The following is an 18,486-nucleotide window of genomic DNA, read 5'->3' on the forward strand; positions in this document are numbered from 1 at the left end:
GATTATAAGTTTTGTAAATCAAAAATGTTTTAAAATTGTGCAATTCTATTTCCGATCGGTTATGTTTTCTAGCTTTAGAGTTTCTCAAAAAGAAATTTATTATTTAAAATATTGCTAAAGCCGTTAACTATTGGTGAAGTACTGTTATCTGAACTGAGTTTTAATAAAATAATGCACTTGAAAATCAGTGTATAATGTATAAGAAGCATTTAAAACTTGAATTTTAGTTTCTCAATCATCTTTTTTTATTTAATAAAAAAACTTTATACGTGTATTCCACCTTATTGTTGAGAGCATCTTCACGAATAACAATGTCAGCAAGACAAGCATTATATATGTTTACAAATTAACTTAAAATAAGTGCTTTTTTCTGGAGTTTTATAATGTGATTAAGAAAGGAATTACTTAAGTAGAAGCCTTTTTCTTTTGCAATTCTCGATAAAAAAGTTTAAATCCAGCGATATATGACTGTATCTTGTTATGTCTGTTTATATCTAAATATATGTAAATTTTTAGATATAGAGCTATATAAGGAATTGTATCCAAGCATAGTCAAATACAGTGTGTCTACTTAAATTGGTAGCATATAGGAAACTTTTTTATTATTAATCTTACGAAAAAAAGTTATTCTACAAAATGTCCTGCATAATCCAAAATACATAATGACATAGAGAGACTTAATAATTTGTCAGTAATTATACAAATGTTGACATAAAATATGAAATTTTTGACAGTGAAGTACCTTTATTCTTGAAAATAACAAAGATCATTATAAAGGAAGGTTGTTGAGAATTAAAAAGTAGTTACAAATAAGCAACTATATCTATGGATTGCTAAAATTATGATTTTGTATATTTCTTCTTACCCTTATATCATATCCATGCATGCACATTAACAATACTACAATTCGATAATGAAGAGCTTCTGGGCTTTTCTGCCGTGGTCTAATTCTGATTGCAGACGTTTAATAAATGACATCTTCAGTGCCGCCACAAAAAAGCCCAGAAGCTCTTCATCATCGATTAGAAACCGGCCGTGAAAGCTTACGAATGTAATGATACAATTCCGATCAAAATTGCCGTGTAAATGGTATATTTCACTTATTACTTTTAAAATCAATATGCGTTATCTTTTACATGTAAAATTATTTCAATTCTTTTCTTTTAAACCCAAAGTCGCTGGCATTGTTGCTTTTTTTAATTTTAAAACTAATTTTTGACGTTGAGCGAAAGACCATCATTTAAACTTTAATTTTGAGCAGGATAGTATTTTTGTTAATGTGCCTGCATAAATACTTATTCACTCATTTCTTTCAAATTTGGGAAGACGCGTAGATTGAAACAAACATTTAAAGTTGAGGGGTTTCTTATTTGAAAATTAAACAAGAGAACAACACACATTTAATTAAATATTTAAATTACTGTCCATCAACTTTCCGAAAATAGGCAAGTCGATCTCGAAAGTCTCGAAACACTCGAAAGATTTGTGGTTGGTTTTTTGTTGTATGTCAGCTGTAATTCTGTTCTACAATTCATCAATATTTTTCGGTTTATGACAATGTTAAATGGGACAAGATGTTAAATTTACTTAAAAATGTAGGGATGAGTTACAAAGATAGAAGAGTGATAATTAGTTTATATAAAGATCAAGAAGCAGTTATAGAGCTAGAGCAGCAATATAGAGAAACAAATATTAGGAAGGGAGTCAGACAAGCATGCATACTGTCAACGCTATTAATTTAATCTATACATCAAAGACGCGATCATTACAGACAGCACAAGTGTAGGGATAGATACAGAGGGGCAAAGGATTAGTGGGTATGCTTAGATTTGCAGATGATACAGTAGTATTAGCATCTAGCAAGGAGGAGTTAGAGATAGTTTTAAATAAAATGGAAACGGCACTGACAAAACAAGGATTGTATAAAAATAAATAAATGTAAAACAAAAATACTGGTCTGCAAGAAAAGGGGAAGCAGGGAAACAGCGAATATAAAGATAGGAGTCGAAAAATTAGAAAAAGTGGCCGATTTTAGGTTTCTAGGAAATCAGATAAGTCAGGACTGAAGAAACAGTAGTGATATAAAGCAGAGGATAACTCAGGGTCGAGTCGACTTCAATAAAAAGAAGTCACTTCTATTCCCGCGAACGGTTAATTTAGAAATTCGAAAAAGATTGTACAGGTGCGTAAAATGGACTGTGGGCGTGGCGGAAAAGAAAAGGTTAGAAACGTTTGAAATGTGAAGTTACAAGCGAATGATGAGGATACCGTAGATAGAGGTTAGAAATGAAGAGGCATTAACAAGAATAGGAGAACAGGAAACCCTATAGAAGTCAATAACCTTACTATGTATTTCGGTTCGTTTTTTTAAGGCCCTTATTATTTATTACTCGTTCTGAATGAGGGACCCGAAGAAGCCCCTAATTAGAAAGGTAACGCACTTCCCTGTTCGTAACTAATTAGGAGTGCCCGATTTAGGAATCTAATCCGGACCAAATTAGGACCTTAATTAGCCCAATTATAAAATTACTTAGATTTACCTAATAACTAATGCTTAGAAATATGATTGGAATTTAATTTGGGCCCGAAAAAGTCAAACATTAGTNAACAGTCACTGTGTTTATCATATGAAGTGCTAGATGATTTTCATTAATTCTATTTGTATTATTTTTTAATGACTGATCGATAGCTAACAAATTTTGCTAGAGTGTCTTTTCGTTGTCATTTACCTTAGTCAAGGTTTCATTGAAACTTGTTAACAATACCTGTGAAAGATGTGTTTGTTCTTTTAGGATTTTCCATATATTTTTATTTGAATTTTGAAGATTTGTTATGAGTTTATTAATATTTATCAGCATCGTCTTCATCTAAAGTACCAAATAATGTGTGAAAGCCTTTCCTAAATATATTAAACCAACCTCTTCTGACTCGCTTTGCAGGTAATAAAAATCTAATTTTCTCTAAACCTTTTTCTAATTTCATTACTGTGATCCCTAAAATGGTAACATTATTGAATTTGAAATGTAACTTATTTAATTTAAATTCTAAATTTTGAATCTGGATTTCAAATTCGAAAATAATGGATTTATGTAGGTGTTTTTGTAAGCTAAAATAGTGTAAGAAGTGTCAGATACAATGAGATTTCCTTTAGGATGGAAATATATTTCTGTATTAGGCAACTCATCCGTCTACGGCTACGCATCTGAAGAAGAAACAGATTTATATAATTTAATCTGTTAGATATTAACCATAGTGAATTCTTTGTTTCTCGATTTTTTATAAATTTTGAAATTGTTTTCGCTAATAGTTTCCATTATCTGAAATGGACCCAACCATTTGGAATTACCCTGCCTGTTTACTAAGAAATTTTTTAGAAATATTTTATCGCCTAGTTTGTACTGCGGTAACTGGTTTTTAGTTCTCGAAAAGTGTGAGTCTTTAACCTTTTGTTTTTGCTGAGCTTGATTATTATGCGATATCTCATGCAATCTGCTAAGAATCCTTTTTTTTTTTTTCATTCTCGTGTGAATCTTGGAGATTATTTACATTTCTCGGTTTAATGTCGTATAATATTTCATATGGTAGCAATTTAATACTACTATTTACTGAAGAGTTGTAAGATAACACGGCGTGGGATAATAATGCTTCATAATTACTACTATGTTTATTATAATAATGTTGGGATTGTATTTTTTAAGGTGCAAATAACTTTCTCTACAGCACCGTTGCTTTTAGGATAATATGAAATAGTGTATGTGTGCTTCATAAATAGTTCTTTTTCGAATTTTGATAGAATTTTATTAAGGAATTCGCCTCCTTGATCACAATGAACCCTTTTAGGAATGCCTAAAGTAACTAAAAGGTGATTTGATACCACACCTGATTTGTCACTCAATAAGTAACATTGAATAAATTTAGTCAATTGATCCTGAATTACTAAAACTGTTCGCTTTTGTTTTTTTGAAAAGTAAATTTCGGCTGTATCCATATCTATGCGTTCAAACGGATATGTTGGCGTTACTGTTATAGTCATTGGATTTTCATAAGATCTTCTCACTGTTTTATTTTTTGACCCGTTTCACAATTGTTAATATAATTTGTTACATCGTCCTTGATTCCTGACCAATCGAAGTACTCATGAATTCTATTTAAAGTTTCATTTATACCCTTATGTCCGTACGCTGGCGGGTCGTGATGAAAGGAAATGTTTTGTTTACTTTCCGGGTTACCTGAATTTTTATAGGTGTTATTAATTTGTATTTCCTGATCGTCGGGAGAATTTAGTTTGTTTTTAAGATAGTTAATAACTTTAATTAATGTATCTTTTTCTTCCTTTGATATGGTAAATCGCAACAGATCATTAGAAAATGCCAAAGGTAAAATAATTAAGACGTTTTCGATTAATTCTCTAGGATTTTAATAATTGTTTACTATATATGTTAAGTTGGGGTTTGACTGTGTTTGTTTAAGTTCAATATTTTCATCGAAACTGGGAACCTTCTGTGTCGTGAAGTATAAAGTTTACCTTTTTTATTTTATCAGATGGGAAGAGAATTTCAAAAGTATGATTTTTATCGTTAAATTTTCCTACTACGGTCTTAAGTGTGTCATAAGACCTTTCGTCAGTAAGAAATATATCATAATCAATACCCTCGGGTATATCCGTAACACAATATTAATTTTTAATTAATTTTGAATTTCGGGTTCAATTTTGATTCTAGAAAGAGCATCCGCGTTTCTGTTTAATGTTCCTTGTATGTCCTACTGGTATACGTCACAGCCAAATATTTACCTATAGGGCCTTGTAAAAGGACAGCTCCAATAGTATATTGCGAGGCGTCCGTTGTTAAAATAAACTGTTTTTCGAATCGAGGATATTCAATTTCGTGTTCAGATTCAGAATCTGTTTTTTTCTCAACTGCTTCTAGCGATTGAATTTTAGGTTTTGAAAACCCCTTAAAGGGTGTACCCGAAAAACTATGCCTTTAGTTAATAGTTTGGCTTAAAATTATATGTACTTGCCTTAGGAGTACTTTCGGCAGACGACTGCATGTTAGTTCTAAATTTATGGTAATTTGAATATTGTTTAGAAGAAATTTTGCCTATTTTAACTAATTTTTTTATTTATTTTATTTTTATAATTCAAAAATTTTAATATCTGGCCATTCATCTACTCTTTTAGAAAGAATAATTTTACCTGTCCTACCAGTTAATAGTCAGTCTAACAAAATAGTGATCGTCAGCACTGAATTTAATAAAAACAAAATCTACATTTTCAATAAACTCATGGAGAGGTATGTTATCCCCATCACACGTAGGAATTAGCTCTGCCAATTCTCTTCTTGAAAAGTTTCTTTCCTCGTTTGAGGCCATGTTTTTACAAGTATATTAGAAATTTATATAATTTAGAAAAAGTAAATGTATTTGTAAACCTGTACAGTTTGGTAAATTGGTTAATTAAAGGATCACCAACCTTGTCAATAAGAGTCCATGGGTCCTGAGCAGCAGGGCGAACAGGCGGAAAGGTTTTTATGGACAACACAATGTTTCACTTCTCCAATGAGTTCTCAATGTTAAAATAGTTTTGTTCGAGAAAAAGGGGTTCACCATTATATTCCCGAAAAAGTACACGAATCTGTTCGAGAAAAGTTCGCCACTAAATTCCCAAAAATATTCACTAATCGCCTTTTTTGAAATTACGGAAAAGACGATCCTACTGACTGCGCTAACTGATATGATAAAAGTTCCACCAAAAGAGTTTTTAAAAAGAAGTTTATTTTAGAAGTACAAGATAATAATAATCAGGCTTAGTCTGAAGCTAGAATGAATTAAGTTTTCATAAAAGAATACAATATTGATAATTAGTCTACTAAGCATTTCTAAATTAAAAGATAACTAGCTGTAAGTATGGGAAAATAGTTTCCTTGAAAAGAGTGTAACACATATACACATGGCTTTATTATTGTTAGTTTTTAACTTATAATTTCTTTTTTTCCAGAAAAGCTATATAGTGAAACAGAGAAACAAAGATATGACGGATGGTTTAATAATTTGGCCCATCCTGATTGGGGAAGTGTAGGTAAGTTATAAAAATAAAACGAAAAATTTTTGCTGATTTTTTTGCATTTTTACCTACATAGTTGTTTACTGAACTTCAATTTCCATATATATTCTTTTATTCTTCAAATGTTAAATTAATTGCATTGTCGATTTACTTAACTCTTTTAACTTTAAAAAAAAATTTTTTGATTTTGTAAAACTGAAGATTACCTTAAACACTTTCGCATTTTAGTGGTTGCTTACGAGGTATTTAATTATTAGGTGATGAATACATTTTATCTAACTTTCGATTTTCATTTTATTTTGTGCAAGTATTATATTAAGAACTGTTCTGGTATGAAGACCGATGGATCGCTAAATCATTCGCCAAAACAACAAAGAACAATATGTTCTTGGTCAGTAATTTGTTGAAACTACCAGACATGGGTTTCTAACATACTCATTCTTCTGTTTCTATAAATCTGACCAAAACGAAGTTGTTTCGAAAAAGGATGCTGATATAATATCAAGATATCAGCGGTTTATTGCATTCTACTGATATTTGTTGTATACTGCTGTATTTCAATTTGATAAAGACCTAAGAAGATATGTAGATATTTGAAGAACTGAATCTGTGGCGCAATTCATGTATGGGATGGTGTCTATCTTATAAACCAGAATCTTCAGTTCTGGATCAATAATTTATCGAAACTATCAGATGCATGGATCGCGATTTTGATGTTATTAATTATTAATTATCTAAATGTCGAAAGATTATAATCTAAAACCTCCAATGCAAAAAAATTCGCTAAGTTAGCCTTATTGTATTCTGATCTCTTCCTTTTGTCCTTTCTTTTATAATTGTTGACATTGTTTTTTTGAAATAATAAATTATGCTACTTTTAGTGACAGAAGATATCCGTGAATTTAGTGGGGAAGTATTGTTACTATTTCCTATAATTTTAATTTGCACTTAATTAATTGCCAAGTAATTAATAATTAAGTAAATGGAACACTCCTTAAAAGAAGTTGGTCGTTACGATTGTAGGAAAAGTAACCCCTGCAATATTTTATTTGTATTATGTAGAAAGCCCTGTGTAAAAATTTGTCAACACTTTATAATTTATTTCTTGTTGTATGTTAATAAAGGGCACATGATAACTGTGAGAAATACGTGTCCTTAGATATGGTACATATATAATGGGTGTTTAAGTGACAACAATTAACTTACCTATATATTTTGTTTTAAAGTTCTGCTAAGAATTTCAGTCATCTTCGTAAAAAAATAAACTATTTTAGTTGCTTTCACAAAGAAAGGTAATTGGAAAACTGGAGGAAATGGATATGGGGAACCATGGTCCAACCAAAGAATAAAATTCTATATAAGCTATGAAAATGAATCCAGGGTGTTCCATTTGAAAAAACAGACTTACGATTGTTTGAAGTTAAACCGAATCCGCCATGAAATATTTAACACCCTGTATTTATTAACCCACTTTGAAAGTTTAAACGGGAATATAAAATACCACAAATGGCGCGATAAACGCCACCTGTAGTACAATCTTACATTTTAGGATTACGTATGCTCCAATAAGGTCCATTTAAATATATGGATATCTACTTGCTGAAACGAATCCCGGCGTAGATAACCTCTTCGTGATAGGCACGTTCCATGATCGAATACTTCGAATTATTTTATTTTAAACGGGAAGCTTAACTTTATCGATGCCGTTGTTTTAAATGAGCAGAGCATACCCAATAAGGTTGTCCAAATTTTCAAAATTTAAATCTAAGTACAGTTCGGTCAAAGTATCTATAACCAAGTCATAGGTATGCGAAGTGGAAAAGTGAAAGGGATATAACTAGACCACTTTTCGTTTAATGTTGTTGAGTAGTAATCACCGTGTACAGATTGCGTAGAATTAGTGCAATATGAAATGACCAATGTCGCGGGCGGCATCCAAATCAGGTTCATTTGTTCATCTGACAATACATAGTCCAAAAAGGTGCTGCAAAGTATATCGGCCACTCTCTACTCGTTTGCGCTCTCTTTCCCGCTTGTGCGCATCTTGCGGCTACAAATTCATTAGCCGAGCTGTAGTTTCAGAAATATTCTAATGGATAATCACCGTAAGACTCCCTGTATTTATATGTAACTCTATGATTTGGAGCACTAATGTTATAAATAATCGAAAGTAACTGAAAGTAAACATTAACATTCAACAGTGCGACAGAAATTCTATTTGACTACACAACTTATTTTTCAAGTGGTATTGCCAATTTGTTTATTTTTATTATTAGGTAGAAAATTCTTTTTGTACTACCACGGTCGTTTCTTTAAAGCTAACTAGGTCATTAAAGTTAACGTCACTTTTTCGAAGAATTCTGTTAAATAAATTAACGTCATTATAATTAACCTTTTGAAAACAATTAATTTTTTTATTAGACATGGCTTTCAATGAGTAATAATTCATTTCTTCTGTATTTTCCTAAAATCGGACTCTTTCGTAAAAGTGTTAGTTTGTTAAAGAACAAACAGCAATAATACTAAAAGAAAAACGAACGCGAAATAGTGGATAATTTAATACAAAATGCAGTGGGTTGAAGATAAAAAAAACAACCTTCTGTAAATTATTGTTTCAACACCTACTCGACTTAGGCGTAATATCCGTAATAAGAGATTAAACATTCAATCAAAGACAAGCAAGAATAATAACATCCGCAAGTGACTTCATTATTTTTTATTTTCGATTATAAGTTTTGTAAATCAAAAATGTTTTAAAATTGTNTTGGTCGTATTTATTTACTCGTATCACCCCACCCAACAATTAATTATTACCTCACTCATTTAGACGTGGATCTCTACATCCATATCTGGAAGTTCAACCAGAAATTATTTGTCTACGAATAGCTATTGAATATATATAGTGATTGATTTAGGAGCTCATACTTCGAGAGCAGATCAATTTTTTACTTTTGCCTTACCTGTAACCAATGCTGCCCTACCTCAAATTGGACTGTAGCTACAGCCCTGTCCGGGGATCATACATTATCGTATCTTGCGGTTTTTAGAAAAATTGTGGTAATTTCGATATCCTCACCGCTAAAATTCAAAGCAATTGTTTTTTCTAGAGTAGCATTAGTAATATAATAGGTGCCTATGTACAACATAAGATACTAATGATCGGCTGATGCATTGACTAGTAAACCGTAAATTTCGCCAGCTATTTATTACTTAATAATGTATGTTACATGACAAACCGATTGCACTGATAAATTTGAGTCTTGGTAGCCTTAAATAACCTTCAGCGGCTATTTCTTCACTTCTAATGCAGAAATAATATACGTCTAATTACTACCCAAAACTAATTTGTCATATTATGTAATAGCTTGTCTAATTAATGTATGGAGGGTAGAGGTAAGGAGTACCATCTCTGTTGTGAAAAAGTATCCGTCAAACTGCATTAAATTAGGGTGGCGCCACAATAGCACCAGGGTAAATTTCAAATAAAGCTCCGAAAGTTATTAGAATAGGATAAAAAATAAACAAGGAAAAAATTACTTTGAACTACCTAAATGGTTGAGGTTTGGTATACTAGACTGTCACTAATCACTCTAGTCACTACTTCAATCCATCAACTTCTGCTACATTCATATAATACCTTTGCCTATACTAGCGCCATTTTGGAGGGTTTTGAACTGTTATTTACTGCTTATAGCTGGACACTTTTTCAACTTTTCCCCCATACGAGATAGTTCTCCTTACCTTTACCCTCCATAAAGTAAAGCAATATATGATATACTAAACCTTTCCGTTGTGTTCAGATATTAATGTTAGCACTATACTTTCATATGTTAAGAATACGGTAAAGTAAAGTAACTTTAATCTAAAATAACAATTCATCAAGTTTAATTATTAAATCACATAAATTACGTAAACGTTACATGAATACTTTCTATTCACACTAAAATTTATCATACGCTATTTGAATTCGTCTAAATTTTTGCCATAATCGATAGTGTGCAGCTTGCATATTCCAATTCTACCATTACCTAAGCCAAACCCTTGACGTATTTATAGCATATATTCCAGTACAAACGTCTCTATTCTAAAACCAAACATATTTTATAGTGATTGTCTAGGTGACAAAGTCCAGTTAAGAGTTCATCCATACTAATATTATAAAGGCGAAAGTTAGATTTTCCTTACCAGTAGTTATGTTAGATCTTCACCCCTCATGAAAGAGATGGACTGCATCCCGAGCCGTTTCTCTATAACTGAACACTTTTCCAATTCGTTCCAAGTTGTATGTTTACTGCATTTTATACACTAACAAAGATTTTAAATCAATGTCATACTTTCATATACATATTTGGGTATAAAGAAAACAAGCACTGGGTTGATTTAAAGACAAAACATTGATTCAGGGCACGTAATGGCCTCCAATAGCTTCTACGTCTTGGAATGCGGTATAGGTAAATTAGTTTATCTTACGGTAAGCAATACAAAAATCACCATTATCACCGAGGCAACAATGGTGATAAAATATAATGCCTACATTTATATTCCTCCATAGGCATTTTTATACAGATAATTGTGCAAGTATGATGCCAACGTGGAAGTCTATTTTTTTAGGTCTGTTATGCTAGCCACGCAGTCAATAAATCGTATTTAAAAAATGTCAAAATTAGGTGTTTTAAGTGTTCATATTAGATGCAGAATCTAAAAATTAGATGCTCTTTTACCTACACCGCAACATTCAAATTTGAGTTTATTTTTATATTGTGTTTGCAAAAAATCTGGAAAAATCATTCACAGAAAAAATGTTCGAAAAATCACCTACCCAGTCCCACTATACGGCAATTGTACGTCTTTTTTTATTATTATATATATATGAAGCACTTTGATATTTAATAGTGGTTAATATCAAATATTAATGTGAAAATTAATTTTCAATTTTTATGCACTATAAACTACCTCGCGAGGGGAGGGTTCGACAACAGCAACAAATTCTCCCTTAATATCCTGAAATAGTTTATAGAGGTAAAATTGAAAATGAATTTACACATTAATATTTTTCTATTATGTTTCCTATAATGTTGTTTCCCTATAAGAGGGCAGCAGCTTTTTGGTACTCAGGGTGGCATGAGGATCGGTATGACACTCTGATGCACAATACTGCGATGTGAAAGGCAACGGAAAACCACCACATTATTGTGGGAACACTCGGTATAGCAATAAAAAATTCAAATATGTAATAATTAAAGTTCTTCATTTGTGCCGACTAAGTTAGATCGCGACACAGTGCGACCAACTAGGTCACAGACATTTACGCACACAAATCAGTCTAACACCAGGCTCACTTTTATTTGGATACTGCAATAGTATCAACCCTTGAAAATCGGAATAGTATCAACCATCGGATGCTGCATCAGTTCTACTACTCATCTTAGACACAGCAATGTGTTCAACGTCGTTGTAAATCGTTTCTTATCAGAACCACAACTTTTGATAGTCATCTAAAACGACTACATTATGATTTGGAAAATTTTAAAGTTGGCACTGGCCCGAAGCAGGAGACTTCTGGAGTGGAGACTTTAAAATAATACATACAGGATCGGTAGAAGGTAATTCTGGGGTAGAAAGCGCAGTGTGAAGATAGTTATTTACAAAACAGCAATAGGAAAGTGATAATTAAACTCGAAACCGGTAAAAACAGTAATAGTGCAGGTCTACATGCCTACATTATCTTACAATGATGAAGACGTAGAAGCGGTTTATGCAGATATAGAAGACGTGTTAAGTTTAGTGAAAGGGCAGGAAAACCTAATAGTTGTAGAAGATTTCAACGCAGTAAGGAAGGTAAAGACGGTGTGATAGCAGGTTCTTTCGGATTGGGCAATAGAAATGAAAGGGGAGATTGATAGAATTTTGCCATAAACATTACTTAACCGTCGCGAATACTTTATTCAACCATCACTTTAGGAGGCGCTATACTTGGAGGATGCCAGGTGATTTAGGGTGATATCGGTTAGATTACATACTTGTTACGCAAAAAATTAAAAATCAAGTTAAGGACTGTAGGAGTTATACAGGAGCAGATATAGATAGTGATCATAACGTAGTAGGTATGAAGACCAATCTTAAATTGAAAATTCTGAGAAACAGGGAAGGTAGGAGACGTGCGAAACATTGACGGTAGAAGTGGCGGAAAAGAAAAGGTTAGAAGCGTTCGAAATGTGGTGTTATATGCGAATGATGAGGATATCCTGGATAGAGAAGGTTAGAAATGAAGAAACATTAGAAAGAATAGGAGAACAGAGGACTCTGTGGACGTCAATAAGGATTAGACGAGATAGGTTGGTAGAACACCTTCTGAGGCATTGAAAGTCTAGTCAGAGACATATTAGAGGCAGAAACGGGAGTTAGGAGGGATAGAGGTAGGCCTAGATTAGATTATTGTTCGCAAATAGTTAAGGATGTGGGTTGTTCTAGTTTTAGGGGAAATGCGAAGATTAGCTCAGAATACTACAAATAAATGCAAATAACCCCAATATTTTATATGTAATTATAAATTTATTTTTCTGAAAATATGAAGAACGATGAAAAAGTTTTAGTCTTAAATCGCAAACAGAAAATTTATTGCACTTTCTTTTTATCATGTATGNTAATTGTAATTACATAATATTCTTCTTCACGATATGTTCGTTCATTTTCTTTTGTTATTATTTTTCTTGGAATATATTTGAGAGCCACTTCGCAGTACATACACTCTCGCATCAAACTACTTTTATTCTGCATAATTAGTGGTTTAGGATTAATTTTCATCAGCATCTTCTTAACATGTAAATGTATTTGTTATGTGTTTTAAATAGTAATATGTAACAAATGAGTTACCATTTCTTTTTATTAAAATCTGAATCGATTTTTAATTTCTCCTCAAATTCGTCAAAAATATCAATTATTTTATTATTATTCTCCTGGTCTTCTCAGTTTTCACTGGTAACTTTGAGCAAGTGAAAACGGGCTAATGCCAAAGACCCTTGCGTATCCAAACGTAGCATCTTCTTGGATATCTTTCTTTTGGCATTGTTAATATCTTTGCCCAATAATTAAATGCCCGTTTGGCTACTCTCTGCTCAAGGAACGTAGCCCCGGTTTCGCATCTTATCGCGTAGCAGGGTGTAGGTCTCGGGATGCTTAGGATGTTTCTTATGAAATTTCTTTGTATTATGTCTAATTCGTCAATGAAGTTTAGGCCCCATATCCCTGCACCATATAGTAGCGCTGGTGATACTATAGCGTCGAAGAGTGTCATTTTTTGTTCCCATTTTGTTATTCTTGATTGGACCGCTTCTGTGAATAATCCTGATGTTGTAAACTGTATTCCTAGGTATGTGAAATTTTTGACCATTTCGATCCCTTGCCCTTTATATCGCAGCTTCCTCAATCTCGGGCTCTTTCCTGCTTTCTTGAATAACATTCCTTTCGTCTTCGTGGTGTTGACCGTGAGTCAGTTTTCTTCGGTATAGTGTTGTAGGGTAGTTAGTTCCTGTTGAAGGTCTACGATATCGTTTGCTAGTATTACCAGATCGTCGGCAAATAACAGGAGTTCAATTCTTTCTTCGATGTTTATATGTCCTTTTGCTTTGAAGTAATCTGTGATATCTGCTAATAGTAGTATGAATAGGAGCGCACTTAGTGGGTCTCCCTGTAATACTCCCTCTGTTACCGTGATTTCTTTGGTTTTACAACCTGGTGCTGTCTTTATTTTTGCGGAGGCTTTGGAGTAGTATACTTGTAACACTCTGATTATTTGAGGACTTACCCCTAAGTTGTTTAATTTTTTCCATAGCACTTCATACACCACGGAGTCAAATGCCGTTTGAAAGTCCACAAACACCGCATACAGTTTGCCTTTTCCCTTAGTAACCGCGATAGTAACCTTGGCATTCAAGGTGAAAATGTTATCATCGCACCCTCTTCCTCTCCGGAATCCCGCTTGTCATTCCGGAAGGATTCTTTGATTTTCAGTCCATTCGGTCAGCCTTCTTGCAAGAATTGACGTGAAAATTTTTGCTACTACGTTCGCTAGTGCGATGCCTCTATAATTAAGTGGGTCATGCTTGTCACCTTTCTTATAGAACATGATGGTCTCAGAGCGGCTCCAATCCTCTGGAACTTCAGCTGTGGTTAACACTCTGTTGAATAGTTTTGTTAATATATTCAACCAGCTTGGTGGCATGTTTTTATAGAAGTCTGCAAACAACTCGTTCGGACCTGGGGCTTTGTTGGGTTTCATCCTTTTAATTGCGTATGTGACTTCATCCGTTGTAATCTCCACATCTAGCGTCGGGTGTTTGTAGTACTGTATTGGGTTTGGTTGCAACTTTGCAGGCATTCTGATTGTGTAAAATATGTACCAGTCGTCTACCGAGATCGGTGACTCCATTGTTGACCTTTTTTTGTTTTCCAATAATTTTCCAGAATGTTCCCATGTCTTTGGCTTGTCTTATCATATTCTCCCTTTCTTTGTTATATTCCTCCTTTACCTTTTTTACGATTTTTAAGTAGTTCCTTCTGGCGTTGGCGAAATCTTCTTTCTTGGTAGTGTCCCTGTCTTTTAGATACTTTCTTTGTAGTTTATTTACTGTCTTTTTGCCTTCTCTGCATTCTTTATTGAACCAGGGGCGATCCTTGGTCCAGATTACGAGGTCTAGTGGCCTTTTGGAGGTCATTCCAGCCTGTCTAGCTGCTTTTTGCATTTTTGTCGTAATATTCTTATTGAGAACGTTGGTGTTGTCTGAGTGTAGGTCCTGTGTTTCATCGGTTTCTAGTATTCGTCTGTAATTATCTCTCTGCTCTGGTATCCACTTGATGATCCTTTCCCATTTTGTGGTATGTGTTCTTCTTGTATTTGTAGGCGGTTTTCCAATACTGAGTGTTACTTTGATAGGTAGATGGTTCGATAGGCCTATTTGGTTTTTCGTCCCTATCCTTGCGTTGAAGTCTCCACCGATCATTATAGGTGTATTTCTGTCGTTATTTGTCCATTCTTTCAGGCCGTCCTCCAGCATGCTTAGTCTGTCTTCGTAGAATTTATTCTTCATATATGCACTGACTATTATAAATTTTGTTCCAATTATTCTTGTTCCTTTTCCTTCATCCATGTTTCTCCTTTCTTAGCAATCCAGTTTTTCATTTGTTCTATGTTGCTCGTTACTTTCTGAGCTCGTTCACTAGCTTGAGATTATCCTCGCTTCTGTCTTCATTATTATTTTTTATTTCGAGGGAGAGGCAGTTTAGTTTTTCAAGAATTTGATTTGTCAACTTGTTGTCTTTTGTACTTGTGTTATTAATTGTTTTATTATGGTTCTCTTCACTGTCATTCTCATTGTTAGTTAACATACTAGTTATTTTCCTTGTTCCTTGCGTTTCTTTTTCGCTTAAGCGTGTTTTTGGTGGCCTACCTCTGGTACCCATTCTATCGGTACAGCACTGGTTCTATGATATTTCCCTTTCCCTACGGTTCACCACTCGCTCTATTTTATTATGCTGTGATGTCAGTTCCTAACCTTTTCTTTAGTCTGCACTTTTTTGCTTGGTTTTTCTTTCTTGGTAGTTATTTTTCCTTCTATCTGATCTTGTATTGCACTAAACCCTTTGTAGCTACACTTTTGGCTGCTTGTATTAATTTATTGGCACTTATTAACGTTCAATTTACTGCATTTGCAGGAGACCTCTGAAACGTGTATGTTAGTCTTCCTAGCTACCATAGAACTCTCCAAAACTATCAATTATAGAACATATATATGATCGGTTTCTATTCTCTCCTTGCAGTATTATTATTATGATCATTTATGTGCTGTAAACTTCACACTTAAATATTTTATTCACTTTGTATTGTTATGAATTGCAGCAAAATTTACATTATTTATTATTATGATATTATGTAAAATACATTAAATGCAAAGTATTTTTATCTCTCAAAAGAAATCATCAATGTAATTTACAATTAATTTCTTTCATATAAACTCGTCAACAGTTTTTTATAACTGCCATTAAAAAATTTAGGGATACCGAAAGAAATTTATTGAATATTTTAACTTACTGGCTCTTTCACGAACTTCAAAAAAATATGACCAATCATCGGCAATGTCATCATAATGTTTATCATATCCCCTAATTTCTCTTGTATTTTCTCATAATATGATGGTGACATGAAATGACACTTTAATTTTCCAATTTTTTAACCTTGTGAATCAATTTGCAATAACTAATCTGTTTTGCATCAAGAGCTTTTAATGCTATTCTGCCAAATTTTTATTGCAAAAACTACACCATTTCACTTAGTAATACTATTTTCCCATCAAAGAGGCACTTTCTCTTTTAATGTCCGACGCAAACTGAATCACGACAATAGGTTTATAAGAACGGATATTATTGTCATCATACAAGTTTATAAAATTATTTCATGTATACTTCCTCTCACTGGGAATGTACAAAACAAACCCAATCTGTTATGTTTTTAATGCTCTTCACAAGAAAGACCTGCTATTGTTTGGCATGTAGGTATTGGAGTTGTTTACATTAGTGTCAATCTTGATGAGTTTTATGGCCGTTTTATTCACAAAACAAACTTTACCTCTATGCATGCTTATACTTTATTCTTTATTGAACACAGCAATAAGATTTAAGACAAATACATGCATATACATACTGATTCTTGATATGATATCATATAACGGATAAACAATATTTGAAATACAAACGCAAAACGCAGTTATTAATGATCATACAATATTTCAACGATTTATAGCTAATTGGATNAGGTTGGTAGAACACCTTCTGAGGCATTGAAAGTCTAGTCAGAGACATATTAGAGGCAGAAACGGGAGTTAGGAGGGATAGAGGTAGGCCTAGATCAGATTACTGTTCGCAAATAGTTAAGGATGTGGGTTGTTCTAGTTTTAGGGAAATGCGAAGATTAGCTCAGAATACTACAAATAAATGCAAATAACCCCAATATTTTATATGTAATTATAAATTTATTTTTCTGAAAATATGAAGAACGATGAAAAAGTTTTAGTCTTAAATCGCAAACAGAAAATTTATTGCACTTTCTTTTTATCATGTATGCAATAATTATTCCAACATTCTATTGTCTTAAAAGAATAATGGTCAAATTAATAAATTGAATTGCTACTAATAAATACAAACAACCGATGTTTTTTAACTAATTAATACATCATTATTCATAAAACAAGTAGGTACTTTGCTTTTTTCTTACTATTTCCTGTTATTCTACAAATTTCAGAAACATGTTCAAGTCTCAAATTTACATAACTTGCATATTTTCTTTTCCATTTCTTCTTTTTCACAGTATCTTGTCGTCAGGTTCTCACTTCTCAGTCTAAATGTTGCTGTTAAATGTAGTTAGTCTTTTCTCGTTGCTATTTCTTCCTTCAAATAATGTGGTTTTTCTTTCTCTTTGTGCGAATTTTAAGTTTCTCATTTTTGTTTTTAATTATCAATATCTTTAGTTAAACTTTCCAGCTTTTTTTCAGTTTCCATCGGTAGTGCTTATAATTGCCCATCCTCTTTCTATTAAAAGAATGTTTGTAATATATAATTAATTAATAATTAATAATTCCCTTTTCCATCTTTTTCATGTGTTTTGAATGTATTGGCACTTAGATAACCGAATATAAGGAGATTCTGTTACATGTATTTCAAATTTAGGATTGATTAAGATTACGACATAGGACTCCCCTAAAATTATCGACAGAGAGAGGACGCGAGACAATATTTCGAGAACGAGATTCAGTACTGTCTCTGCTATTAGTAAAAAGCTACATGTCTAAGTGTTCTAACGTTTTTTTTTAATTTAATTACATCACTGTTTCTCGTCGTCTGAAGCTAAATTAAAACTGCCATTTTTTCTTAAAATAAAATACGAGAAAATATTTATCTAATAATTTTCATTTTCATAAATAATAATTCTAATATAAATTATAAGAAAACAACATAATTCTAATGAAAATAATTAGGATAATAGTATGCTGAATAGTTGTCTTGTTGGTATCAAATTTCATTAAAATGCGTATCAAGCCTTTGAAGTGCAGGAATAATTTGCTCTCTCAATATGTTCAAATTTTTGTCTGAATTTAAATTTCCGTTAACAAAAAGGGGCCTATAATAAAATTTCCCGAAATTTTAAACCATACATTAACCTCTTGTGTCCGTTGCGAAATGGTCAACTATTTTCTTCGACAGCATCAGAAGGATTGTGATGACCATGAATAGAAAGGAAAGACTCCTCATAGTCGTTCGTTCACATTCCTTTGAGTTGCTATAGCTGCTGCTCCTGACAAATGATTACAGTAAGTTTTGTCACTTGAGAGATAACCGCCTTAAATTTTATCTACTGTAATTTATATGTATAC

General features: G+C 32.7%; 1 protein-coding gene across 3 annotated transcripts in view; it reads left to right on the forward strand.

Annotated features, from left to right (window-relative positions):
• The window catches only part of LOC108735923 (dual oxidase), a 104,805-nt gene that overhangs the window by 18,819 nt on the left and 67,500 nt on the right, over positions 1–18,486 (forward strand). For all 3 annotated transcript variants that reach the window (XM_018468156.2, XM_018468158.1, XM_018468157.2), the window contains one exon: positions 5,999–6,079. In XM_018468156.2, the coding sequence (XP_018323658.1) occupies positions 5,999–6,079 (81 nt within the window). Of the gene's footprint in view, positions 1–5,998; positions 6,080–18,486 lie in introns of those variants that run through there.

Source organism: Agrilus planipennis, unplaced genomic scaffold, assembly GCF_000699045.2.
Source record: "Agrilus planipennis isolate EAB-ADULT unplaced genomic scaffold, Apla_2.0 scaffold95, whole genome shotgun sequence".
Taxonomy (NCBI): domain Eukaryota; kingdom Metazoa; phylum Arthropoda; class Insecta; order Coleoptera; family Buprestidae; genus Agrilus; species Agrilus planipennis.